This window comes from Oryza glaberrima, chromosome 8 (assembly GCF_000147395.1).
Source record: "Oryza glaberrima chromosome 8, OglaRS2, whole genome shotgun sequence".
NCBI classification, from domain to species: Eukaryota; Viridiplantae; Streptophyta; class Magnoliopsida; order Poales; family Poaceae; genus Oryza; species Oryza glaberrima.
Genome location: NC_068333.1, coordinates 12,590,210 through 12,616,273, shown reverse-complemented (window position 1 = coordinate 12,616,273; position 26,064 = coordinate 12,590,210). Strand labels below are relative to the sequence as shown.

Genomic DNA, 26,064 nt, shown 5'->3' with positions numbered 1-26,064 from the left:
GCACTCAGCAGCATGACCGGCAAGTAGAGGCGTAAGTAGGCAGTCCCACTTTCCACGTAAAAATCTGCTTTTACTAGTTTGTTTTCTATATGAGTACAAAATTTGAAAGAAAAATAAATTAGAAGTAGCAAAAGTGGAGGAAAAAAAATCATTTTGCCCCTTCCACTAGCATCCGCCATCCCTCCCGGGCACTCCTAATGGGCGGGTGATCGCTCCCTCCCCCTCCCAAGCGATCACCCGCCTCCCCTTTACTACTTTATCTCCCCTTCTTTTCTTACTACTACACCATACAAATTTGAATTAAAATTCAAATTTAAAATGGGTATGTAAACTTTTTACTTATAAACTTTGAGTCTATAAACTAATATTTGAATTTAAATTCAAATTCAAATTCAAATTTGAAACGGGTATGTAAACTTTTGACCTATAAACTAATATTTGAATTTAAATTCAAATTTGAATCGGGTATGTAAACTTTTGACTTATAAACTTTGGGTCTATAAACTTTAGGTGTATAAACTTTAGATGTATAGAAATACTATATATAAAATATTTGAATTTAAATTCAAATTTGACTTATAAACTTTGGGTCTATAAACTTTAGATGCATAAAAATACTATATATAGAAAATATTTGAATTCAAATTCAAATTTGAATCCCGATATAATTCAAATTCAAATTTGAATCGGGCATGTAAACTTTTGACTTATAAACTTTGGGTCTATAAACTTCAGGTCTATAAACTTTAGATGAATAGAAATACTATATATAAAAAAATATTTGAATTCAAATTCGAATTTGAATCGGATATATAAACTTTTGACTTATAAACTTTTGGTCTCTAAACTTTATGTGTAAACTTGAGGTGTATAAACTTTAGATGTGTAAACTTGAGGTGTATAAACTTTAGGTGCATAAATTTACTAAAATAGAAAATTAATGCGATGCCAAAAAAGAAAACCAGGTGGAGGGAGGGAAGGAGAAGGGCGATCGATCGCTACCGATGTCACGGGCGATCGATCGCCCATTAGCACTTCCGATCCCTACGGCCGGCTGAAGACATCACTTGTTGGGCCAGCCCACATGAGCGATGAGACATAATAGTGGGTGACACAGTTCATGTGCAGGTTTTATGAAAGATGAGCAATGAGTGAAGCTATAGAAGAAACATGAGAGGGACAGAATAATGACAAATGAGTCTATAAATATAAGTGGTCAATGAGGAGCCAAGTGTGAATACATTACCACAGAAAAGCTGATCGAAAGTGAGAAAAATGTGAACCCTGAAGCTGTTTGTCCAAGCCAGGTCAATCCCTGGTTAGGTCAGGGGTAACAATTTTCAGTTAGGGCTTATTCGTTTCCTATATTTAATCCAAACGGGGAATCTGTCGAGTGAGGGATTGAGTAGATACCTACCATGTCACTCAAACCATATGGGCTGAATGTATCCCTTGCTTCCTCTAATCCTTTCCTTGAAACTGTGTTTTCGGTTTTGGCTAGAATTTTATCCATAGACCATATGGAGGAAACAATTGACTATATGGCAACGCCTTTAATCATTCCGACATGTTTTAACCATAGATCGTATATTGTACCGGCAAACAACTAAACAAATGAACTACACTCGAACAAGGGGTTTTTACAGATTCTAAAATTGATCATAAACTGATCAAACAGAAGTATATCGTTAATTCGTTATATCCAAGACTTCAATAATAAATAATGTAGTTGCATTAGGATTGGGGAACTAATGTGAATGTAAGAAGTATATAATAAAATGAAGGAAATGAGACAACATGCAAGGAAACACACCTCCGGCGAATCACGTGTGAGCACACGGATTGAGAGGCTCGCAAATCAGCTCAAACCGACTCAAAGTGGGACCAAACACTCGGGAACCGATATAGCAGCCCACATGTCAATGCCTCACCAAAGTCGGTGGGTGGAGGCGGTAACCATTGTTTGGCCAGACTAGTCTTAAATACAACTCCTAATGGCGTGTATATGTTTTAATTCGTAGGATCGTTCGAAGCAATCAGGTATGTTTTAATTCGCTACATTTCATTCAACATCATACATAGATTTTATCAAAGAATAAATTGCACTATGTTGTAAGTTATCATGTATTATAAATAATGAAACAGAGCACAACAATTTGTTTTGAGATCCACAAAATATGCCCCGACTATTCATACTAATATGCATATTTGCGGGTGTTCTAATATGCTCATAGTAACATGGGGTTTTACAGTATACTATAAAAGATATCCGTGCGTTGCAACAGGTAGAGCCAATTTAATTTTTACATATGTGTCGGTAGACAAATAATAACAGCCCATTGTTTTGTTTATTCATGTGCCTATCCGAATTAAAAGTAAAAGTGAATCTTATAGATTATTGTAACGGTATCCCTGGTAGTATGTACGAGCATGTGTGAAGACTGACTTGAAATTATGCTAACATGTCTCAAGAATTGTGCCTTGTAATACGAATATAATCAGATGATCTGGACAACGACATACGTGATATCCACACGGACTCTATGAGTTTCATTAGCTTGGTATCCACATTACGCGGACTCTCTTTCGTAGTTCGCTCGTGACTCAATGAATGTTATGTGTGACGGGAATCGGCACGGACGACGCACCATAGTTTTGACAAAAACATCTTAAATTTTTAAATCACGGGCGAGGGCGACGCAATCTCAATCGGGCATGCGGCAAGGGCAAATCGTGCGCTCGAGGGCATCGGGGGCCCAATCGGGCATGCAGAAAATCGCGCACGAGAGGACGTTGTAGGCCCAATCGAGGCGGCGCGCAAAGGCACGTGTGGAAAACGGACTCTGGCACGAGCTCGATCGCTGCGTGCGGCAGGTGGCGCGTGAAAAGGCGCATACCAAATTAATTCGCGTGCGTCTTGGATAAGAGGGATACACTGGTGTAAGAAAAAGGAAAGGATTTAACAAAAATATAAAATTAAAACCGATTCAAACACGGACGACATACCAAAATTTTAATGAAAACATCTTCAATTTTTATAATAGTAGAGAAGAGATATAGTAGAGATAGATATATAATAGTAGAGATAGAGAAGAGAGAGAAGAGATACATATAGAGATGGGCATGACTGTGGCTGTGTTCTTTCCCCAGGTTCCCAACTCCCTTTCCTATTTTCCGCGCTCACGCTTTTCAAACTGCTAAACGGTACGTTTTTTTTGCAAAAAAATTTCTATATGAAAATTGCTTTAAAAAAAATTAAATTAATCTATTTTTGAAAAGAATATTTGCTTAATTAATCACGCGCTAATGGACCGCTCCGTTTTCCGTGCGTGGGATATGGGTTCCCAATTGGAACTAGCGAACACAGCCCGTGTGAGCAAAAATACTACGGCTGTGTTTGCTAGAACTAGTTCCCATCCGGAACAGTCGTAACAGAAAATGGAGCGGTCCATTAGCGCATGATTAATTAAGTATTTGCTAATTTTTTTTTCAAAAATAGATTAATTTAATTTTTAAGCAACTTTTGTATAGAAACTTTTTGCAAAAAAACACACCGTTTAACAGTTTGAAAAGTGTGTGCGCGGAAAACGACGGAGATGGGTTGAAAAAAAGGTACATCCCGCGTTCAACTTGCACTACACAACTGTGATTAAGAAAAAAACACCACGGAAAAAAAGAAAGGCCCAAGGCCATAGCCCAAACACTATTTTAGAGCCCATATAGATAGCTACTGTTCACAAGTCTTTACCGACTTGGCCCAACCAAATAGAAAGAAGGCACCCCATCAGCCCCCAACTCTGCCCCCGCTCCTTTTTTTTCTTTTTTTTTTTTCCTTTTCCTGGAAAATTACTTCGCCGCCGCCGCCGCCGCTCCCTGCCCTCCCCGGTGGAGCGTCGGCTCCGCCGCCAGTTCATCCCTCGTCGCCGGCGGATTTACGGTCCGGGCTCCGGGGATCTCCACCTTTCCCATCGCCTCCCGCGGCTTCGCTCGTACCCGGCACGCGGGCGGCCGCAGCCTCACGTCGCCGCGCCGCCCCGAACCCTAAGCGGAGCGCCAGGCATGGCGAGCGACGGGCAGCTCAGGGACTGGGTCTCCGACAAGCTCATGTCCCTCCTCGGCTACTCCAAGAGCGTCGTCGTGCAGTACGTCATCAGGCTGGGTAGGCGGCGGCTGGCTGGCTTAGCTCCGTTCCCCCTTTTTCTTTTGTCGCGCCGGATTCGTATGCCCTAAAATTTGGGATTGATGTGTGTGTACGCAGCGAAGGAGTGCTCTTCCACCGGCGACCTCGTGGGGAAGCTCGTCGAATTTGGGTTCACGTCCTCCGCGGAGACCCGGAGCTTCGCCGCGGACATCTACGCCAAGGTTCCCAGGAAGGCCAGCGGTATCAGCGTACGCTCAGAGTGCTCCTCATTTGTTGCTCGTTCAAGTTGATGAGCAGCCACTGTTTGTTTGCTGATGGAATGAGTTGTGTTTTTCATCTCTGTCTCAGAATTACCAGAAACAGGAAAGAGAGGCAGCAAAGCTTGTGAAGAAACAGAGCACTTACAAACTGTTGGCTGATGAGGAGGACAACGATGCTGAAACCATCACATCGACGAGTCGACAGAGCTCCGCGAGTACATCCTCTAAGAGTAGAAAGCATTTTAGGAGGAAAGCTGAAGACCAGGACGATGGGAATGATGATGATGTAAGTGTAAGGCAGGCGCAGTAGCATGCTTTGGTTATGCCCCTTTCACATATTGTGACCCTGTGTCTCAACTCTTGTAATGTTTTAGGAAACAAAAATAAAACAGGATTCTGGGAGGAATGTGAAAAGACGAACAGAAGAGGTGGATGATGAAGATGATGGTAATGATACTGATGTAAGTTCTTCCAGGAACCACATTTTCCTTTTCATGAAATATTGGAAGTACGGTTGTTCAAATTAAGACGTGCTGAATGTGATTCAATGTTTGATGGCTTGTAGGAAGAGCAAGAAAGGATAAGAGATCAGCAGGAAAGAGCTCAGCTAGAAAAAAACATGAGAGAAAGAGATGCAGCCAACACTCGAAAGGTAAGCTGATATTCCTTGTATTTTCCAATTGTCTAATAATGACAATTTTCCTCTAGAAAGGGTGATGCCATTCCTTTCTTTTTGAAGAAATCAGTATCCTAAAAGTTGTGCGAGTAAACCTGATAAATGGCCAATACAATAGGCCCCATTTCTGTTCCAATAATTTTGCACTACTTTGAGAAGGGTTAGCTAATTAAGCTAGCTGGTTCTTTGCATGATATGGTCAGTTACCATTTAAGGCCAGTTAATCATTTTGTTTTAGTTTCTATAGAAAAATGATCAATCTTTGTGGTAATTGTTAAATGATCTCCAATTCCTCTTGGATCTGCTTTATTCTGTATTCATGCGGATTGACATCCTTCCTTTTTATGAGGAAGGTTTTATTTCTAACCTGACTAGACAATCTAGTTAAGTGTATCAGCAAAAACCTAAGATGTGAACGTTGCCATTTTGGTACAGAGATCTAACTCTGACTTCAGTATGCAGTGATATTTAGATTGGGAGTGGTATAAGTATGAAGTAGAATTCCTGAATAATTTTCCTATTTCGACAAAAGGACTAATCAAGAACGCCATATTGGTTAGTGATAACTAATGGTCATGTCACTGGATGTTTTTCAAAACATTAGATTTGTGTATAGTTGAATCCATATCTGCACTTATTTAAGCTAGCACATATTGTATCGTTTTCTGAAGTATTACAGTTCCTTACTGTTCCAGTATTTATGTTCATGAATAATGAAAAGCCCAGTGAAAAATAACTAATGAAACAACAATTCTTGTTTGATCTGAGAGCTGGCTTGTCACCCACGGAGTTTAATCTGAAAAGTGAAAACAGTCAATTTTGTGTCTTGAAGCCCACTAAGAAAAGTAAATCCTTTGAGAAGCCGACGACCTGCTATGTATATTCAGATGGCCTGCTGTGCCGCTACTTCCATATCTCTAAGAATTCAACTCAGAATTTTAGTGTTTCAAATGGCATATACTTAGGAGGTGCCCAGGAGCAAGGTGTAACCTCTTCCTTCAGTTGGTTTTGTCTGCCTCCTCTAGGCAGCAGCTTAGCCAAATTAACTGGCAACCAAGCCTGCCTAGCATCAGCACCTCTTAAAGAGACCTTTGGTTATATCTTGGTTAAATTTAATTGTTTTACCTTAGCTATCTGCTCAGGTAGATTAGTTATGTTCATTAAACTCACTTCCACAATCTAAATGTGAGGGCACATAATTTAGTTGTGAAATATATATCTTGAGAGAACACAAAAAAGACAAGCATTGAGTTGATCAGGTTCCTTGAACTAATATTTGCTCATGGTTTATTTTCTATAGTTGATGGAGCGACAGTTATCTAAGGAGGAACAAGGTATGGCTAGTTGGACGTGTAAATGTTATCTGCTTCACTAGTTCATTGTTATCATTGTGAAATGTATTTATTTGATATCATTTGGCAGAGGAGATCACCAGGAGATCTCAAGCAATGGACAAGAATGACACTTCAGATCTGAGGTTTTTTCCCTTGCAATATTTGTTGTTCTCTTTGTCTGCTCGTATTTTTTTTCTGCAGTTCTCAACATGTGTAACAAATCAGTTTGAATTCGTAATAAGTCAGTTAAAACCTGGTAATTGGAAATAGTTGATCCTATCAGTAATTTATGAGAAATGCACATTTCTGAAAGAGCTTCAGTTTTGGGTGAACATGTTCATGAAATTGAGCACAAATGGTGGTTGGTATTCCATGTTTGTAGTGTTCCCATGTGGTAAATTGTCTATCCTCGCATTTGGAGATGAAAAATAAGGTAGTATACAGATAAATCACTATTTTGGTTCTTGATTACCGTAGTTTTCATCTATTTTACTCTAACCAGAGAAGAGAGATCAAACAACAAACTTAGATTTAAATATATTCGTTGATGTAGGTGAAGTTTCACTTGTATGTTCTGTGTACTTCTCTTTCAGCAAGTACTACTAATAATTGGAATAAACTGATGGCATTGATATATAGTATATCAGTTGTTCCTTGTTCCTATAGGCATTGTATACTCCATGCCTACTCTTGTTGTGCTAATAAATGCAAATGCATATGGCTTTGTTTTGAATGGTCATATTATTAATAAGTGAATGCTGATTGTAATTGCCCTCTTCTCGCCATTGCATTGATTTGAAGCACTTCCTTTTGATTTGTAGATTTAATGTACCTTCCTTATGCAAAAAGCCACATAATTACACTGACCAGTTCTTTGAGAGTTGACTCTTCTTTCCAAATCAATTTGCAGAAAATTTTCAAGGCAAGCCTACTTACAGAAGAGAAGGGACAAAAAAATCGATGAGATCAGGTCTGTGTTCAGTACAAGAGTACTTCTATTATAGGTTTAGGTTCATTTCTGTTGAATTCATTCCTTTTCGTTTTAGTAACTGGTAGAGGTATTAACTTACTATATCTTGGGAGTTCATTGCAGGGATGAAATTCTAGATCATGAGTACATTTTTCAGGATGTGAAACTAACTGAAGCAGAAGAAAAGGAGTTCAGGTGATAATTCTAAGTCCTATACAAACTATTCTCTGCTACCAAATTTCGACCAACAATATTCGACCAGATTGGCTTATGCCCTTATGGATTTCTCTATTTATAAGATGCATGGACATAAATTTTAGAATGCGCATCCGCAAGTAATCTTGATATCTGATGATTCCTGTGTGTAGATACAAAAAGAAGATTTATGATCTTGTGAAGGAGCATGTTGAGAGTGCAGATGATGTTGCTGAGGTAAGTTCTTCTATACTGGGTAATATTGTCATTATTCTGTTTAGTTTAAGTACAGCAATTGCTACTCAGTACTCAGTAATTAGAGTACTACTGTATCATTCCTTGCCAATCATGTTTATTTATTTTAAAGTGCTATTAGGTATAGTAAGTACTAACTACTGGTTTGCCCTCTTTGCTACTTATACAAAATAATCCAAAAAATGCATCCATGAAGTAATCTGTAATATTTGGTTACTCTTGAACTAACCTTTCATTGGTTGTACTAAAATTGTGATTACCTATAATTCTGACTGCAATCACAATCAGACATCATGTAATTATGTTTGTTTGTCCATCACAAGTGACCTATATCCATATGACCATACCATGTGTCAGAATGGTTCCTGTTCTACACTCTTAGTCTTCAAACATAATTTCTTAAAATTCAGGCTAATAAGAATATAAAATTACTTCAACATTGTCTAACGCCAAGAAATCATAAACATGTGAATTTCAGTACAAAATGCCTGAAGCTTATGACATGGGTGACAGTGTCAATCAAGAAAAGAGATTCTCTGTAGCAATGCAGCGTTACAAGTAAGTTATAATTTCGTAGGACTGATATATGAAAGTGTAATTTGCGAGGACTTCATTTGCACATCTTGATTTTCTGAATTTGCACATGAAGAGATCCTGAGGCCAGGGATAAAATGAATCCTTTTGCTGAACAAGAAGCATGGGAAGAGCACCAAATAGGTATAGTGTTCTGCAATCACATTAAGCTTCAAATATTTGTGCCTTTTAAGGCATTGTTTTAGCTCTGCCTCTGTGTTGTATATTTAGCAAGGGACTAACTTGATATACTTGATTCAGGAAAGTCTAAACTGCAATTTGGATCAAAAGATAGGAAGCGGTCTTCTGATGATTATCAGTAAGTTGGTTACCATATTTTGGTGTCTTCTGAATTATTCATTGGCAAAAATCTCCAGAGAACGTATGATCTATAGCATATAAGACATTCCCTCCATCCCAAAATATGAGGCGTGCATGTCTTTTACACGGTCTTCGATACTATACTTTGACCATTAGTTTCTTTCGTAATATATTATCACCAACTATAATATTCATCATAAGAAAGTATTATGAGACATGAATCTAATCGTATCATATGCTTGACATTAAAAAATGAATATTATTAGTTTAATTATTAGTCAAACGTACGAATGTTGACTTTCCTAAAATCGTGGATGCCTTATATTTTTGGACAGAGGGACTAGTTCTTTTAGTGGACTGCTCTTAATTATGTCAAGCTTGTTGGATTGTGTTGTTGTAGAAACTAGTAGGCAATATTTTCAAGTTTTGTTACTTGTAAGTTAGTTTGGTCTCAGTCATTAATAAACTGGCTATTCTTGGGAATTGAACTGGACTAATACCCCATAATGAAAGCTTAATAAGTCAAAATTAACTTTTCTTTGTTGCCTTGACTGGCTTGTTGTTTAACAATTGATTGCTGCTTACACCCATGTTCACCTTCTTAGGTATGTATTCGAAGATGGCATTGATTTTGTTAAATCTTCAGTCATAGAAGGAACGCAGGTAATTGGCCACTTGTTTTTTTATTCTCTCCGGTTGAAATGGATTGAAAATATTGTTTTACTGACATGTCTTATTTATAGCATGAAGAAGACTCAGATCAAGAGGATATCGATGAAAAGGATATGTTAAAAAGGGAGCTCCAGGTGTGTGCAACTAGATTCATATCTGATAATGCAAAGTATTCGCTGTAACTTTCCTTTAGAAGTTACAACACAACTATCTACTTCAGAACATAGCAATTGCTTGGTTTAGTTCCTTCAGTTGTCCATCTTTGGTTTCTGTTATATGTTCCAGCATGTTTCTTTGAACCAGGATGAGCGTAAAACTCTTCCAATCTATAAATTCAGGGATGAACTGCTCAAGGCTGTTGAAGAGTATCAGGTTTGCATTAATCCACATTCCAAAACTTGTGTGACAATTTTCTTTTAATAACGAATAACGTTTCAACACTACACTCCCCCAGAGTCGAAATAACAAAATTTTGATGTTTCACTCCTTTGCCTTCTGCAATCCATACTGTTTAAATTGATAAAACTTCCACAGTTCATCCCAGTTTTAACTGCATAAATGAAAGGACTAAGGTCTGATTCTAGTTGTTTTTATTTGATTATGGTTTAATACGCCCACAATGCTGCTCTACTTGAATTTTTAGGCATTTAATTCCTTGTAGGTTATTGTCATAGTAGGAGAAACTGGCTCTGGTAAAACAACACAAATACCTCAATATCTTCATGAAGCTGGATATACAGCAAAAGGAAAGGTACGCCATCGACATTTTGGGTTCTATTTCATTATTGCCAAGGAAGTTCAATAGTGCATATATAAGGTACTAGGTATAAATTATTTTATATAATGTCCCTCAAATTCTGCATGCCATTTTCCTTACAACATTCTATCTGGTTCTATCTATAATTCTAGCGACTTCTTGGCTCCTGCATGGTACTCAGCACTAATTTTATAAATTGCAGGTGGCATGTACACAACCTCGTCGAGTTGCAGCAATGAGTGTTGCAGCGAGGGTGTCCCAAGAGATGGGTGTTAAACTAGGACATGAGGTTTGTTCTTTTCACAGTTGTCACATCACATTGTAGAATTCGCAGTTGTCACATCACATTATAGAGTGCCATATATGTTTGTGTCGTGGATATTCTGTCATATCAGCTTAATTTTTTATGAAATTTGTTACATTTAATCCCACTCAACAGGTTGGCTACTCTATAAGGTTTGAGGATTGCACGTCTGAGAAAACATTGATTAAGTATATGACTGATGGCATGCTTCTGAGGGAGTTTCTTGGCGAACCAGATTTGGCAAGCTATAGGTATCTATTAGGATATCCTCTTTTTTTTTTCTTCCCAACCAAAATGATTTGCCATATTGCACTGGCCTCATCCCTGTTTTAATTTTGGTGCAGTGTTGTTATGGTTGATGAGGCTCATGAGCGTACACTGTCTACTGATATCTTATTTGGTTTGGTGAAGGTTAGCATTCGTGGTGACATATGTTATTGTTTCCAGAAGCAGACACATGGTCAATAACTCTTGTGTGTGATGCTTTACCTGCAGGATATTTCACGGTTTCGACCAGATCTAAAGTTGCTCATTTCAAGTGCAACCCTTGATGCAGAAAAATTTAGTGACTACTTTGATTCAGCTCCTATTTTCAAGATACCTGGGAGGCGATATCCTGTTGAAGTTCATTATACAAAAGCTCCAGAAGCAGATTATATAGATGCAGCCATTGTCACTGTTTTGCAGATACATGTGACGCAACCCCCTGGTGATATTCTTGTATTCCTTACAGGACAAGAAGAAATTGAAACAATTGATGAAATCCTTAAACACAGAACAAGAGGCTTAGGCACAAAGATTGCAGAACTACTTATCTGTCCTATATATGCAAATCTGCCAACTGAACTTCAAGCTAAGATATTTGAGCCCACCCCAGAGGGTGCTCGGAAGGTTGTTCTGGCCACTAATATAGCAGAGACTTCATTGACCATTGATGGTATAAAGTATGTCGTTGATCCAGGCTTTTGTAAGATCAAGTCATACAATCCCCGAACAGGGATGGAATCTCTACTTATCAACCCTATCTCAAAGGCATCAGCAAACCAGAGGGCAGGAAGATCTGGACGCACTGGACCAGGAAAATGCTTCCGCCTGTACACAAGTTATAATTACATGCATGACCTTGAGGATAATACTGTTCCAGAGATTCAAAGAACCAACCTTGCAAATGTTGTGCTTACACTTAAGAGTCTTGGTATTCATGACTTGGTTAACTTTGATTTTATGGATCCACCTCCATCAGAGGCTCTATTAAAGGCCCTGGAACAACTCTTTGCTCTCAGTGCACTCAACAGTCGTGGAGAATTGACCAAGACTGGCAGAAGAATGGCAGAGTTTCCATTGGACCCTATGTTGTCAAAGATGATAGTAGCTTCAGAGAAATATAAGTGCTCTGATGAGGTCATCTCCATTGCATCCATGTTGTCAGTTGGCAATTCTATATTCTATCGTCCAAAGGATAAACAAGTGCATGCAGACAATGCAAGGTTGAACTTCCACACTGGCAATGTTGGGGATCATATAGCTCTACTCAATGTAATCTTATTTGTCCTTGTATTGTTTTCAGCATGTTATTAGGCCCATTGGATTTAAGCAATCAAAGGGCTAATTTCTTTATTTGTTCCTTTTAGGTTTACAACTCATGGAAAGAAACAGACTATTCAACACAGTGGTGCTATGAAAACTATATACAGGTCAGTTTTTAGTTCCATGATGTTAACCTGATTTCTAGTAGTTCCATTTAAATATTTATCATGTAGACTTAATAGTTACAAGCAATTATTTTTTGGTTTTCTTCATACCATTGTCAGTCTTTTCGTGTTCCATTCATCCATTGTAATTAGTTATGTCTTAATACTTCCAATGTCCAATGTGGAATGACCCATGGTGATTTTAATGCTAGTTTGTTTTGTACTCCTATACCTTATTTAACCACGTGTGCAGTCACCAAATGGTAAATATCAGTTGTTTGAGGGGTGTCAACTGCAGAACATAGTTATCCTGGTATATGGTGCGAGAGCATTTTGACCCTCTAGTCGTACATGTCAAGTGCCTCGGCACCCAACGACGCCGGACCGCGGCTACGTAGCTCGTAGCTGCGCTCCAGTCCTCACCGCGAGGTTTTGCCCCTCGGCTGGTGGCTTGCGATTAGTGGAGAGAGAGATTAGGAATGACAATCTATTGGCTGCCCTTCCAACGAGACTGATTACAGGATTATATGGCCACTGGCCTAACCAATTATAGAAGGCTATCCTTAATTCTAGGGACACCAAAAGTAGCAGCAGATTTCTTCTTTCCTTTCTTCAGCCACTGGACGTCGCCGTCGCGCGCTCGGCCGCTCGGCGCATGTCATGCCTGCGCCTGTACGTGCGGCCGTACATGACATCTCCCCCTCCGTCGAAGTCCAGCTCGTCCTCGAGCTGAAACGCTGGGTACCGGGCGCGGAAGTCGTCGAGGTCTTCCCAAGTGGCCGACTCGTCAGCTCGTCGCGCCACTGGACGAGCACCTGCCGAACGCCGCGAGCCAGACTGCCGCGTGTGACGCGTGCAGGTTCTGGAACCACCGCCCCATGGAGAGTAGGAGGCAGCGCCGGGGTGGAAGTGGGCGGCGTGCCCACAAACTTCTTGAGCATTCCTACATGGAAGACATGAAGACGGGCGCCCGGTGTTAGAACCTCAATGGTTACTCTCATTGAGAAGAGGATGGTACAAGAGATGGGGCAATTTTCTGGTTTTCTCTCATTCACAAACACAAAGCCATACCTTCCCGAGGAAGGTTGGATACATATATATATAGCCATAGCTGGCTGCAAGCCTATTGCTGCACTCTTCTAGTCTAAAATTCGAAATTTGAAAGGGATGCTGTCCTAGAGGGCATCCCAACTGAATAAAGCATAAAGGGGGGCATAAAGGAGATGCTAACCGCTGCTGTCCTACTAACCGCAGCTGTCCTAGCAACTGAAAATATGCTAAAGGAGTAGATGCTGTCCTGAAAAAGGTGAAACTACCCAAAAGCAAAAGAAATAATCACAAACAAGGACCACAAAGACTTATCCATCACCCGGCGGAAGCTGCAGCCGCACGGCCACATCGTTGATGACTTCGGTGACGCGGTAGGGCCCGACGTATCGAGGCTTCAGTTTCCCCGTAGTGGTGCGCGGCAGGGACGAGGCTGCTCGCTGGCGGAGACGAAGGAGCGCCCAGTCGTCCACCTGATAGGACACCGGCCGGTGAAGCCGGTCGTAGTGCTTCTTTTGCACTGCTTGCGCTTGCTCGAGTCGGTAGCGGACGTCGGCGAGGAAGGCCTCGCGAGCTTCCATCTCCAGGGCGACAGCGGCGACGTGGGTCTCGCCAGGCTCGTAAGAGCAGATGGAGGGTGGGTCGCGGCCGTAGACCACTCGGAACGGCGTCTCGTGGAGCGAAGATTGGTATGCGGTGTTGTATATGTACTCTGCCCACGGTAGACAGCGCAGCCACTGTCGGGGGCGATCGCCGGTGAAGCAGCGTAGGTACATGACGGTGACACGATTAGCTGCCTCCGTTTGGCCGTCCGTCTGGGGGTGGAATGCCGACGACATGAGTAGCTTGGTGCCCATGAGGCGCATGAGCTCGCGCCAGAACCCCGAGGTGAACACTGGGTCGCGATCGGACACGATCGACTGGGGTAGTCCATGAAGGCGCACGATGTCGGTGAAGAAGGCCTGCGCCACGGACTCCGGCGGTGTACGGGTGCGCCAAGGGGATGAAGTGGCAATACTTGCTGAAGCGGTCCACGACGGAGAGGATGATCGTCTTGCCATGCACCCGGGGAAGCGCCTCCACAAAGTCGAGGCCGATGTCTGCCCACACAATGGACGGAACTGGAAGGGGCTGTAGCAGGCCGGCCGGGTGGAGATGTTCCGACTTGTAGCGCTGGCAGGTCACACACGCCTTCACAAAGTCCTGCACCAAACGATGCATGTGAGGAAAATGGAAGTCGCGGCGGAGGCGGTGGAGTGTGCGGTGGACGCCCTCGTGGCCGTCGTCATGGACCGCGGCCACGATCTCCTGTAGTAGCGGCGAGGCCGGCGGGATGTAAAGCCGCCCGTCGTAGGTGACCATGTCCGTGACCACGGCCCACGGCGCCGCGCGTGTGCCTGCACGGACCTCTTGTGGATGGCGACCAGGCTCGGATCCGTGGCCTGGGCGTGGCGCAGCCGCTCGATGAAATCGAAACGGGGTGTGGAGATGGCCAGGAGCTCGCCCTCCTCGACGTCGCGGCGGGAGAGGGCGTCGGCGACGGTGTTCGTGGCACTTGATCTGTACTCCACCGAGAAATCGAAGCCCAAGAGCTTCCCGACCCAGTGGTGTTGCGGAATCGTCGCTAGGCGCTGGTCGAGGAGGTACTTGAGGCTGTAGTGGTCCGTCTTGACGGCAAAACGGCGTCCCCATAAGTACGGCCGCCAGTGCCGCACAGCCTGGACGAGGCCGATGAGCTCGTGCTCGTACGCGGCGAGGGCGCGGTGACGAGGGGCGACGGGGCGGCGGCTGAAGAAGGCGACCGGATGGCCCTCCTGAGTGAGTACCGCGCCGAAACCATGGGACGACGCGTCGCACTCGACGATGAAGAGCTTGGCGAAGTCTGGCATTGCGAGTACTGGGGTTGTAGTGACCGCGGTCTTGAGGGCCGCAAACGCCGCCGCCGCCGCATCATCCCAAGAGAAGCTGTCTTTCTTGAGGAGGGCAGTAAGCGGCGCGGCGACCGTGCCGTAGTTGTGGACGAACCTGCGGTAGTAGCCCGCCAAGCCGAGGAAGCCGCGCAATGCCCGAGGCGAACGGGGAGCCGGCCAGTCGCGGATGGCCTGCACTTTGGACGGGTCCATGGCGACGCCCGCCGCCGATATCACGTGGCGGAGGTAGGCGACCGAGGAGGCGCCGAAGGAGCACTTAGTGCGCTTGACGAAGAGGTGGTGTCGGCGGAGCTCGGTGAGGACGGCACGAAGGTGACGGAGATGGTCCGCCCACGTCTTGCTGTAGATCAAAATGTCGTCAAAAAAGACAAGGACGAACCGGCGCAGGAAGGGGCGGAGGACGTCGTTCATGAGGGCCTGGAACGTGGCCGGGGCGTTGCAGAGTCCCAACGCCATCACCAAGAACTCATATAGGCCGTCGTGGGTGCAGAACGTGGTCTTGTGGACATCCTCTGGGCGCATACGCACCTGGTGGTACCCGGACCGAAGGTCGAGCTTGGAGAAGAACCGCGCCCCGTGGAGCTCGTCGAGGAGCTCGTCGACCACGGGGATGGGAAATGCATCCTTGACGGTGAGCGCGTTCAGGGCGCGGTAGTCGACGCAGAAGCGCCAAGACCCGTCGGGCTTCTTGACGAGGAGGACCGGCGACGAGAACGGGGAGTCGCTGCGGCGGACGATGCCTTGCTCGATCATGGCGGCACATTGCCACTGTAGGTCGTCCTTGTGGGCCGCCGGATATCTGTACGGGCGGACAGCCACCGGCTGCGCGTCCGGCTTGAGGATGATACGGTGATCGTGCGCGCGCTGGGGAGGCAGACCCGTGGGCTTGGCGAAGAGGTCCCCAAATGTCGCCAAGAGCCCATCCAGGAGGAGCTCGCTGTCGGTGGTGGCGGCGAGGGCCGGGGCGCCGGGGGTGGGCACGCCGGACCAGCAGACGGTCCGCCCTTGGCGCAGGAACGACATCCGGCGGCTAGCCAAGTCCCAGACGATGGGCCCCAGGGCGCCCAGCCAACGGGTGCCGAGCACGACGTCGAAGCCCGCCAGTGGCATCACGAAGAGGTCGGCCGGGAACAGGACGCCGTCGATGGTGAGCGGCGCAGCCTTGAGGACGCCCGCGCAGGTGACGCGCTCGCCGTTGGCAACCATGGCCGTTAGCCGGGGGCGTATGTGCAGGGGCATGCCGGAGCGCCGCGCCGCCGCCTCCGAGATGAAGTTGTGCGTGCTGCCGGAGTCCAGGAGGGCGACGAGCGACGCCGGCCCAGGCGCGACCGCGATCTGCATGGTGTCGGCGGCGGGTACCCCGGCTAGGGCCTGTAGGGAGAAGACAGGCGCCTCGGCGTCCTGGTCTGCGGCAGCCTCTGCGTCGTCGGCGTCGTCGAGTTCCACCCCATCGATGAAGAAGACGCGGCGGCAGACGCGGTTGTGGCCGCGCGTATACCGCTCGTCGCAGTTGTAGCAGAGGCCAAGGCGACGCCGTTCCGCCTGTTCCGCCTGGGAAAGACGTTTCACCGGGTTCCCGGCCACCGGCGCGACCGGCGCGGCGGCTCGTTCAGGGGCCGGCAGGGCGAGGCGGGGCGGAGGCGCCGGAAGAAGAGTGCGCGGAGCAGGCCGGGCGGGTGGCGGCGTCGACGTGGACTGCTCGATCAACTCCAGTTGCCGCGCCAAGCTCATCGCGGCGGCCAGCGACTGAGGGTTGTGCACGCGGACGGCGTGGCTGAGCAGGGGCAGCAGACCGCCCGTGAAGAGCTGGACCCGCTGTGCTTCCTCCAAGGGTCCGGCGCGAGGGAGCAGCGCCTGGAAGCGGTCTTGATACTCCGTGACCGTCCCTGTGCGTCGGCAGTCGGCGAGCTCGAAGAGCGGCGTGGATCGGAGCGGGGGCCCATACCGGAGGTTGAGGAGGTCGACGAAGCGGCGCCAGGGCGGAATGCCCTCGTCCCGTTGGACTTGAATCCACCACATCTGGGCACCATCTTCCAAGTTGTACCCCGCCATCCAAACTTGCTCCTCCGCCATGATTTTCTGCTGGTGGAAGTATGACTCACAGCGATTAATGAATACGAGCGGATCGGACTTGCCATCATACTTGGGAAAATCAAGTTTCTGGAAGCGCGGAGGTGGCCGGTCGGTGTTGGTCTCCCCCATGCCCGCCCTGGGACCCGAGGACGACGACTTGTCGGTGGAGAGTGCGAGGATTGCCTTGGTGTTGGCCGCCGCGGTCGCCTGGAGGGCCTTGACGGTCTCGGCGAGCTGCGCGATGGTGGTCTTGAGGTCGTCGGTGTCGCTCATGGCGGCAGCGCAGGAAGCGGATGAAGATGAGGTTGGGACGTCGGCACGGCGGGCGGTGTAGGGGAGGTGGTGCGGGAAGGAGAGGATCGCCGGGATCGTGATACCAGGTTGTCAAGTGCCTCGGCACCCAACGACGCCGGACCGCGACTACGTAGCTCGTAGCTGCGCTCCAGTCCTCACTGCGAGGTTTTGCCCCTCGGCTGGTGGCTTGCGATTAGTGGAGAGAGAGATTAGGAATGACAATCTATTGGCTGCCCTTCCAACGAGACTGATTACAGGATTATATGGCCACTGGCCTAACCAATTATAGAAGGCTATCCTTAATTCTATGGACACCAAAAGTAGCAGCAGATTTCTTCTTTCCTTTCTTCAGCCACTGGACGTCGCCGTCGCGCGCTCGACCGCTCGGCGCATGTCACGCCTGCGCCTGTACGTGCGGCCGTACATGACAGTACAACTCAATTGACTCTTGCTAACTTCTCCAATATAAGTTTTGGTCAACACAGTGTGAAGGGAAACACATTTGACAATTATCCTGTTTTTTACTTCAAACTAGTCAGGGCCTTGCTAAAACCTGAAATTACATCCCAATCCTGGCACACAAAAATGGAGACTTTGACAGATTAACAAGTAACACAAATTTGCTTCAGATGCACCATAGGGATATAAACGAACCTATAGGACTACTAACATCCTTATTGAATGAACATAGGGACTAACCTTGCTTCGCGTAACTTGATGTTTTGAGACCAACACCTATGGAAGCATCGGACTGTGATGGAAAAATCCTACTGATATACTAGTCCTACTGAGTGGATAATCCTCCCACACCATATCAAAAGAGTCTGGTATCTGAAATGGAAGTGGTGCCAAATCTAGGGTGAAGGAAGAATACTTTTCTTGGAAGAGATGTGGGAGCTCATGATGAGCAGGGCTCGTTCACTAAAACATCATTTATAAATATGCCTTCAATTTGTAAATCATTATGGGTGGATTTTCTGCTGGCTATTATATTCAGTATAATATAATACATGTAAACACCTTAGGGCAAGTTTTATTGTGGAGGTGATAGTCACCCTTAATTTAGTCCATATCATCAACTCACTACTTAAGAGGCAATATATACAACAAATTACCTGTAGCACACTTGCCCCAATACATCATATTAATTTTACTTTATGTTTCCTATCAATTCATTGGTCTCTTTTTCTCATCTCTCTTGGAGTTTGTGTAGATTCATTGGTCTCTTGTTCTCATCTCTCTTGGAGTTTGTGTAGATTCATTGGTCTCTTGTTCTCATCTCTCTTGGAGTTTGTGTAGAGGTTGCTCCTTGCATGAGAGTTGTCTCCTCTCTCCTTTCATATCTCTCATCCACCTCATCGTGGGAGCTTACATGGCACTTAGGGGCAAGTGTGTAGAGGCTTATAGCACTTGCCCTTAGTTAACCTTGTTGCTGGTCATGTAATAAACATCCATGCACTGCATCAATATTGTGCTGTTATCTTTGGTTCTTCAAGTTTGTCCGATATATTCTTTTCCTTGGATAAACCAGGTCCGCAGCATGAAGAGAGCAAGAGATATTCGTGATCAACTGGAGGGACTTCTAGAAAGAGTTGAGATTGAGATTTCTTCAAATGCCAGCGATTTGGATGCTATTAAAAAGGCTATAACATCAGGTGTGTGCTTTCAATTTTCTGTTTGCAAATTTTCTGAAAAAATATATTTTTTAACATGAGTGCTCGTGATGTAGGTTTCTTCCATCATTCTTCACGGTTGCAGAAGAATGGTTCATATAGAACTGTTAAGAACCCTCAAACTGTATTTATTCATCCTAGTTCTGGATTAGCACAGGCAAGTTCTTTCGTTTACTGCTCTTGTTTTGTTTTTAATCCTTGATATGATAGCCTTGTGTTTGCAAGTTATAGTTCTAAACTTCTGTATGCTTATTGAGTGCAGGTACTTCCTCGATGGGTAATATACCATGAATTAGTCCTTACAACAAAAGAATATATGCGTCAGGTCTGCACAACTAAATCAGAATTTTGGCAGAACTATAACAATTGCTTAGTTCGTGTGAATGATTGTGATATGATGTGAACACTGCAGGTAACGGAACTGAAGCCCGACTGGCTGGTAGAAATAGCGCCACACTATTATCAACTAAAAGACGTTGACGACAGTAAGTGTGGATTCTATGTTATTATTTAGTGCAAGCTAATTTATAGGCAGGTTGTGTATCGGCTATGGGTTACTAAAGCCATTTTTTCCTCTCACAGCTGGGACTAAGAAGCTGCCTAAGGGCCAAGGACGAGCTGCATTGTAACCACCCCCTGTGATCGAAGGTTTTTATCTTAAAAGATTCAGAGCCTAGATGGCATAGAGTGAAAATGTACATAGCTCCTCTTTTAGTTCTTAGGTATTGATCCCTGCCTCATCTCGATTAGCAGTCAATTGTCGATTACGCGGGCATATATTTCGAGAGACGTGCTGGCATGTACACGGCTGTAATTTGTATCAGCTTTGTGTTGATGTAGAGATGTAGATACTGCACAACCTGATGCCTACTAGGACTAAAGTTCTGCATGTTTACCTATGCTTGGAAAATAACGAAGAGGATATGCTGCACCAACCTGTTTCTGCCATTCTGCCGTGTGCCATATGCATACATGAAAATATTTCATACTACCTCTATCCCATTATTAAAGGGCTGTCTGGACAGGATTGTTTAATGACCAGGTTTTCTCAGACTATAGAACAGCATGATGTCTGGACAGAGAGACTAGTTGAGCGCGCTACGGGCGCACTCGGCAAAATTAAGTGGGCTTGTAGGTTGCCCACTGGGTTAGCGGCAAGGCCCGCCCTGACTGTACGTTAGCAGGTGTGTGGAGCTGGGCTTGCCTAAGGGTGTGATTGGTTACTCGTATCTACCTAGTCTGGCCTATCTTTCTCATCCAGGATGAGTTGGCCCTGGCTAAGAGGATACACGTGCAGCTGTTTGGTTTTCTGCATCAATCTAACCTGGCTAGTATGAGATACTATTTGGTTATTTGCACGAGAGATATGGTTCGAACGAGATTTTGTTTGGTTGATTGTATGAACCATAGGTAAGAGGATATCTTTTTCTTTAGGGTGATATTACCGCTTGAAGACATGGAATAATTCTACTACTTTAGAGTTTAGTCAACTGAACTTTTTTTCTATATCAATCTTTCTATTGGTAAAACAATTCATCGATTCAACTAATATAGCATACAGTGAATTTTTCTATATTACGGACTAATTACCGGCTGAAGAAAGGTAGAAAAAAGGAAGGGAAAAAACACAGAATCAATCATGGTACCGCCATTGTTTAATCAACCACGGAAGAAGAGGAAAAATAAAAAGAAAACAAGGAGAAAATGTATGGCTTGGTGCCCTAGGTGCGCTGGGCTGGTTAGCTAAGTTGGCTGAGCTAAGGGTTAGGATAGGCAGGCCGGCCGATTAGGCTGGCTGGTTATAAGCACAAGCGAAATGGTATATTTGTAAATGAAAAATAATTTATTAATAAAACTTTTATACATGTGTTTTTAATAATCTAAAAGCAAAGGCTGACAAATAAACTACGATGAAAAAAAAAATCAAAATCAACTTCAAATCTAAGGTTGAAAATTTAAATTTTGACTAATAAGTATAAGCATTAGCAAAAAGATGATGCCGTAGTTCTATAAGGTTAGGTCTATAAGGTTAAGGTTTTGGCTCAAGAAGATTTCAAAAATAGTTCAGTAAATCTAAAATATTCTTTTGTAAGGAGCTTAATTTCTAAATATAAATAAAGATTATAGATTAGGGTTTTGTCTTTGCATTTCAAGCGGTTGAAAACATTTGAAATTTCAATCACCTAAAAAACTGCATCCAAGACTAAAATTACAGCGGTATGCAATATGCAATATGCAATTTTACCTTTGTCACCTAGAATGTTGTTGTTATATATGGTTCTACTTTATTTTTATCTGAGTTTGAATATTTATTTCATGTTATTTTCTAAGTTTATATGAATTGTAAGTTTCTTTCGTGTAGTTCGGTATTTTTTTAATTCTTTAGGTTTAAATAGTTTATTACTGATTTTTTTATCTAAGAAAGAGTGAGGAGTGATGAGAAAACTATTAGATTGTCATCCAAGAGAAAAGATAATTGATTGAAATTAATATAGACACTCACTATTTTATATTTGCCACTGGCAAACACAAACAAGGAACCAAGAATATCCAGCATGATGTGATTTTGAAAAATCATTTCTTTTCATTGCTCTAATTTTTTGGTTCTCGAATTTTTTTTTATATAATTAGAGAATGTTACAGAGAGTGGATCATGCATAAGCACAGCATGCATGCCATGCATGCGTTGCGGTACCAGTGGTGTTTGGCTAGATGGAGTCCCACTAAGAAATGAAATCTCTCTTTCCCGTGGCAAAGAAATAAAGAACTTTTGTGAGGTGGCCATCTCAATCTTCATTTTGTTTTTCGTAACTGCTTAGATATTAATCACGGTCTTTACTCCGTTTCGACAGTGCGTGTATATATAGACTGCTTGAGCATCTCCAGCAGTAGCCCCTACTTTAGAGCTCCTAAAGATTAAATGGGGGCTGCCACCAATTCTTTAGGACTCTAAAAATATCATTAACTCTAGCAGTAGCCCCTATTTCTTTTTCTCTTTTATTTTAGTATAAATTGTATGTTTGTGTCTACTTTAACACCACAATAATTCAAACATAAATAATTCTAGCGCATGAAATTCAACCATATTGAAATTTAAAATTTTAAACACCATGATTCAAATTTGAATTCAAAATTTTTAACATGAAAATGACATGTCCTACAAGAAAATATTGAACACGACCCATAGTTGACAGAAAATACAACGAAACAAACTACCGAGCACCATGAAGCGCCCACAAATGTTCCATAAGAAAATTTAATTTCCACTATCTCAAATAACAAACTAGACAATTATATTCATAATAATACAGTACGGAGTATATATTTAACACTCAAAGCCTATAAAAAGAAGTGTTACATACTAACTGATAACTCTACTGATCCATAGCAACGACAGTTCAGTGCAGTGCTACTAGTATGTACAGTGCCACAATCCAATGCAGTGCTACTAGTACAAGCACAGTGTTTGAGATTCTTCTCTACCACCGAAGAAGTCTACTACTCCTACAGTTCTAAAAAAAATATAAAACAAATCAATGTCCAGCACAAAAAGTGGTCAAGTATAATACTACTACTTCTATGCTAGTAGTACTCCTACCACACAGATTAGTTCAATCCAGAAAACTCTATGGGGGCAGAGAGCGGCGAGCAGAGGGTGGCATGTAGGCTGGCTTGGAGCAGTGGCCCTCCGGCAGTGCGTAGGCGGCAGCCCTCCATCCGGTGGGCCAATGGGGCAGCGTGGGGGCGGGCAGCTGTTGGCTCTCCTGCCGGCGAGCGGATAGCGGCATGCGGGCAGACAGCGGTAGGGACGATGGCTCTGCAGCGGGAGGACCATGGCTGTGCGGGGTGGTGTGTGGACAGCAACGTGCAGACCGACGGCGGGAGGTGGTGCGACACCGTGTGGACGGCGGACTCGTGAGGGTGGCGGCCGGAGGCCCTTGCGGATGATGGGTGACAGAGGTAGGGGAAATTCTCACCTTTTTGTGCCAATCTTGCCGGAGGTGCAGGGGAATCGATGGCCGCCGGCGCCGGAGCCTAGATGAGATCCAGCGTCGCGGTGCCGCGCAGGAATGTGACGAGAGCGCGAAAGTGAATTGTCGTTTGGCGCCAGAAAAATGTCGATAGGGGCTGTGCTCGGAGCCCCCAGGACTAGGGGCTTGGGGGTGGATCTGAGGGCCTCCTCATTTTGGGGGCTGGGTTTAGAGTCTCTGCTGGATCTAGTTTTTTTATGTTAACCCTCATAATTTGTTTAGGGACTGGGTTTAAGGTCCCTGCTGGAGATGCTGAAAAGATATATAATGAACATATATTAATCAACTATTAACTACTACAATTAAAATTGATTTATTTGATCTTTTTTAAAAACTTTTACATAAAATTTTATTGTATTAAAACACACGGCTTAGCAAAATTAGGAAGCGTGCTCATAAAAAATACTGTAAGGAAAAAAAAAAGAAGTCAAGAACCAGCTATCGACTCAAAATTCAATGAGAGAACGTGATCAATCGAAAAACTTCACCCCTCTATCAAAGTCCTCGCAGACCTTGACGTGCCGGGCCACGTCCTCCTTGTCGACGACGGCGGCCATCTCCCGGCACTCCGCCTCGCCCACCCGCGGCGGCGTGAGGTTGCACGGCTCCATGGACACGGCTCGCCGGCACGGCGGCGCGGGGACCCTGTGGCCGTGCGCGGGCATCAGGATCGTCGGCCGCACGCCCGCGAGGCTGCTGCCCACGTACCCGAACGTCGACATCCCGGACGTGACGAGCTCGTCGGAGAACCCCAGCAGGAGGATCTCCGCCAGCGCCTTCTGGTTGTGGAACAGCCTCTGCGTCGCCTGCCTCTCCTCGTGCGTCGGCTGGAACACCCCCACCCTCACCCTTCCCCTCGTCGCGTGCTCGTAATACGTCGCCCGGATCCTCTCGTAGTAGTCCGGGTACAGCGACGCGATCAGGATGGCCGTGTAGTTGCCGCCACCGCTGCCATTGCTGCTGTTGCTGTCGTACGCCGTGGCAAGATCGTCGTCGTTGTCGTTGTCGGTGGTGGTTTCCGGTAGAACGTGTTCTTGGCGGGAGCAGGTGAGGATCTGGTTGTAGAGGTCGTCGACGGGGATGGAGGCGAAGTTGAACATCCTGATCTGGACGCCGATGCGGCGGCTTGCCTGGGCTAGGTAGGAGTTGTAGTAGCGTGTCACCATGCCCCACACGGCGTTGGTCGGGTGGAGGAGGTAGCGGGCGAGGAGGTGGCACGCGCTCTCCTTCGCCGGGAACAGCCGCCGGAGCTCGCCGTTGAACTCGGCGACGGAGTAGAGCGACGGGACGAAGTAGAGGTCGCTGTACAGCAGCAGCCAGTTCACCTTGGCGAGCGCGCGCTGGTCGTCGCCGCAGAAGAAGAGCTTGTCCGCCATCTGGTACCCTAGGCTCAGGTACACGTACGCCGGCGGCGGCGGCAGCGCGGCCGTGGCGTTCTTTGATGCCGGGTCGTCGTCGTTGTTGACGACGGCGGTGATCTTCTTCTTGTTCAGGAGGGTCGTGTACGACTGCTCGGGCCTCGGCCCGAGGCCGAAGAGGTTGGCGACGGGGAAGTCCGGCGGGAGCAGCCATGTCGCGCCGGGGAAGGGCTCGCAGAAGAGGTCGGAGGAGTCATGGGGCAGGTCGACGAGGAGGACGCGGTCGGTGAGGAGCGCGTAGAGGAAGCCGCTCACCATGGAGAGCATGCGGTTGCCGAGGCCGTCGAAGGGGAGCCAGACGACGTAGTTGCACTCCACGCCGCCGGCGCTGCGGCCGGACCGGAGCTGCTCGACGGAGCGGTTGTACAGCGGCGTCCCCGGCGCGCACCTCCGGTGCCGAGCCTCGTAGGCGCGCAACTTGTCCAGGAGGTGCGGCGACGGCGCGTAGGGGAAGTGCTTGTAGTAATGCGCCGCCTGGTACCGGCTCCGGCACGACCGCCGGTCCATGCCCGGCGCCAGCAGCCCGCCGAGGAGCTCGTCGGCATGCTTGGCGGCGCCACCGCCATGAGAAGGGTTTTTCGTCGTAAACCCTCCGTTCATGGCGGACAGCTTGGAGTTCGCGATCTGCAGAACCTCCGACGCGCTCTCCCGCCCGAGGACGAAGAACGCGAAGAGGAGCAGCGCCACCAGGCAGCCGACGACCAGCACCCGGCGCCACCGCTCCTTCTCCTCCCTCCTCGGCGCGCCGCCGCCGCACGGCTCCCGCTCCGCCGCCACAGCCGCAGCGTCGTCGTGCTCCAGCTTTGTCGGCACGCCTCCCGCTCCGGCGCCGCTCATCTCCATCGTCGATGCACCACCACCACTGCACGTTCGCGCATGGCCGATCGGGAGCGGCCGCGTCGAGGCTTAATTTTGTACTAAGTTGGCGCTTGAGTTGCCGTTCATTAGCGTCGCACCGTGTATTGAAGATCGCGGCACGATCCGGCCGTGAAGTTGACTTGGCAGGTATATTTTGTTTGCGTATCAAGCTAGATCGAGCATGAATTCAACGAGTTCGATCGCGAGGACTAGCAGGAGCATGTAACGTAGAAGTATGTTTGTATCCAAATAAATCAGGACCACTTTTAAGCTTTGTTTAGTTACCTGCATCGGTAATAAAGCTGACGTTGCCGTCACGTTTCTTCTTCAAGTTGGCATGTTTTCAAATTATTTATTGTTAAACTTTGTTTAATCAAATATTTTAATTGTTTTTTGAAATATATTTTTAACTTTGATGATCAGTTTACATATAGTGTTAATATCGTAAGATTCATGTTTTTAGTTCACCGTAAGAATACTTTCATATTACATATAAGTCATATGTTGTTAATCTATTGAAATTGATGATCAAATTGGCAACTTTTAATTTATGAAAACTATAACGGCTAACAGTTTAAAACTAAGGGATA

At 45.7% G+C, this 26,064-nt stretch overlaps 2 protein-coding genes across 2 annotated transcripts; one reads left to right on the top strand and one right to left on the bottom strand.

The window, feature by feature from the left end:
* Positions 1 to 3,814: 3,814 nt before the first annotated feature.
* Positions 3,815 to 20,158, top strand: LOC127781656 (pre-mRNA-splicing factor ATP-dependent RNA helicase DEAH1). Its single transcript, XM_052308663.1, has 27 exons — positions 3,815 to 4,159; positions 4,259 to 4,389; positions 4,490 to 4,687; positions 4,776 to 4,862; positions 4,967 to 5,053; positions 6,378 to 6,411; positions 6,500 to 6,554; positions 7,322 to 7,381; positions 7,505 to 7,576; positions 7,750 to 7,813; positions 8,310 to 8,389; positions 8,481 to 8,548; positions 8,666 to 8,723; positions 9,331 to 9,388; positions 9,469 to 9,531; positions 9,701 to 9,769; positions 10,059 to 10,148; positions 10,357 to 10,443; positions 10,594 to 10,709; positions 10,803 to 10,869; positions 10,954 to 11,994; positions 12,090 to 12,152; positions 19,026 to 19,149; positions 19,224 to 19,324; positions 19,430 to 19,492; positions 19,580 to 19,652; positions 19,750 to 20,158. The coding sequence occupies exons 1-27, from the start codon at positions 4,060 to 4,062 to the stop codon at positions 19,794 to 19,796; spliced, it is 3,156 nt and encodes a 1,051-aa protein (XP_052164623.1). The 5' UTR covers positions 3,815 to 4,059; the 3' UTR covers positions 19,797 to 20,158.
* A 3,370-nt stretch (positions 20,159 to 23,528) lies between these two features.
* LOC127781657 (probable fucosyltransferase 8) lies at positions 23,529 to 25,549 on the bottom strand. The gene has a single exon (XM_052308664.1). It carries the CDS (start codon positions 25,457 to 25,459, stop codon positions 23,669 to 23,671), a length of 1,791 nt encoding a protein of 596 aa, XP_052164624.1. The 5' UTR covers positions 25,460 to 25,549; the 3' UTR covers positions 23,529 to 23,668.
* Positions 25,550 to 26,064: the final 515 nt, after the last annotated feature.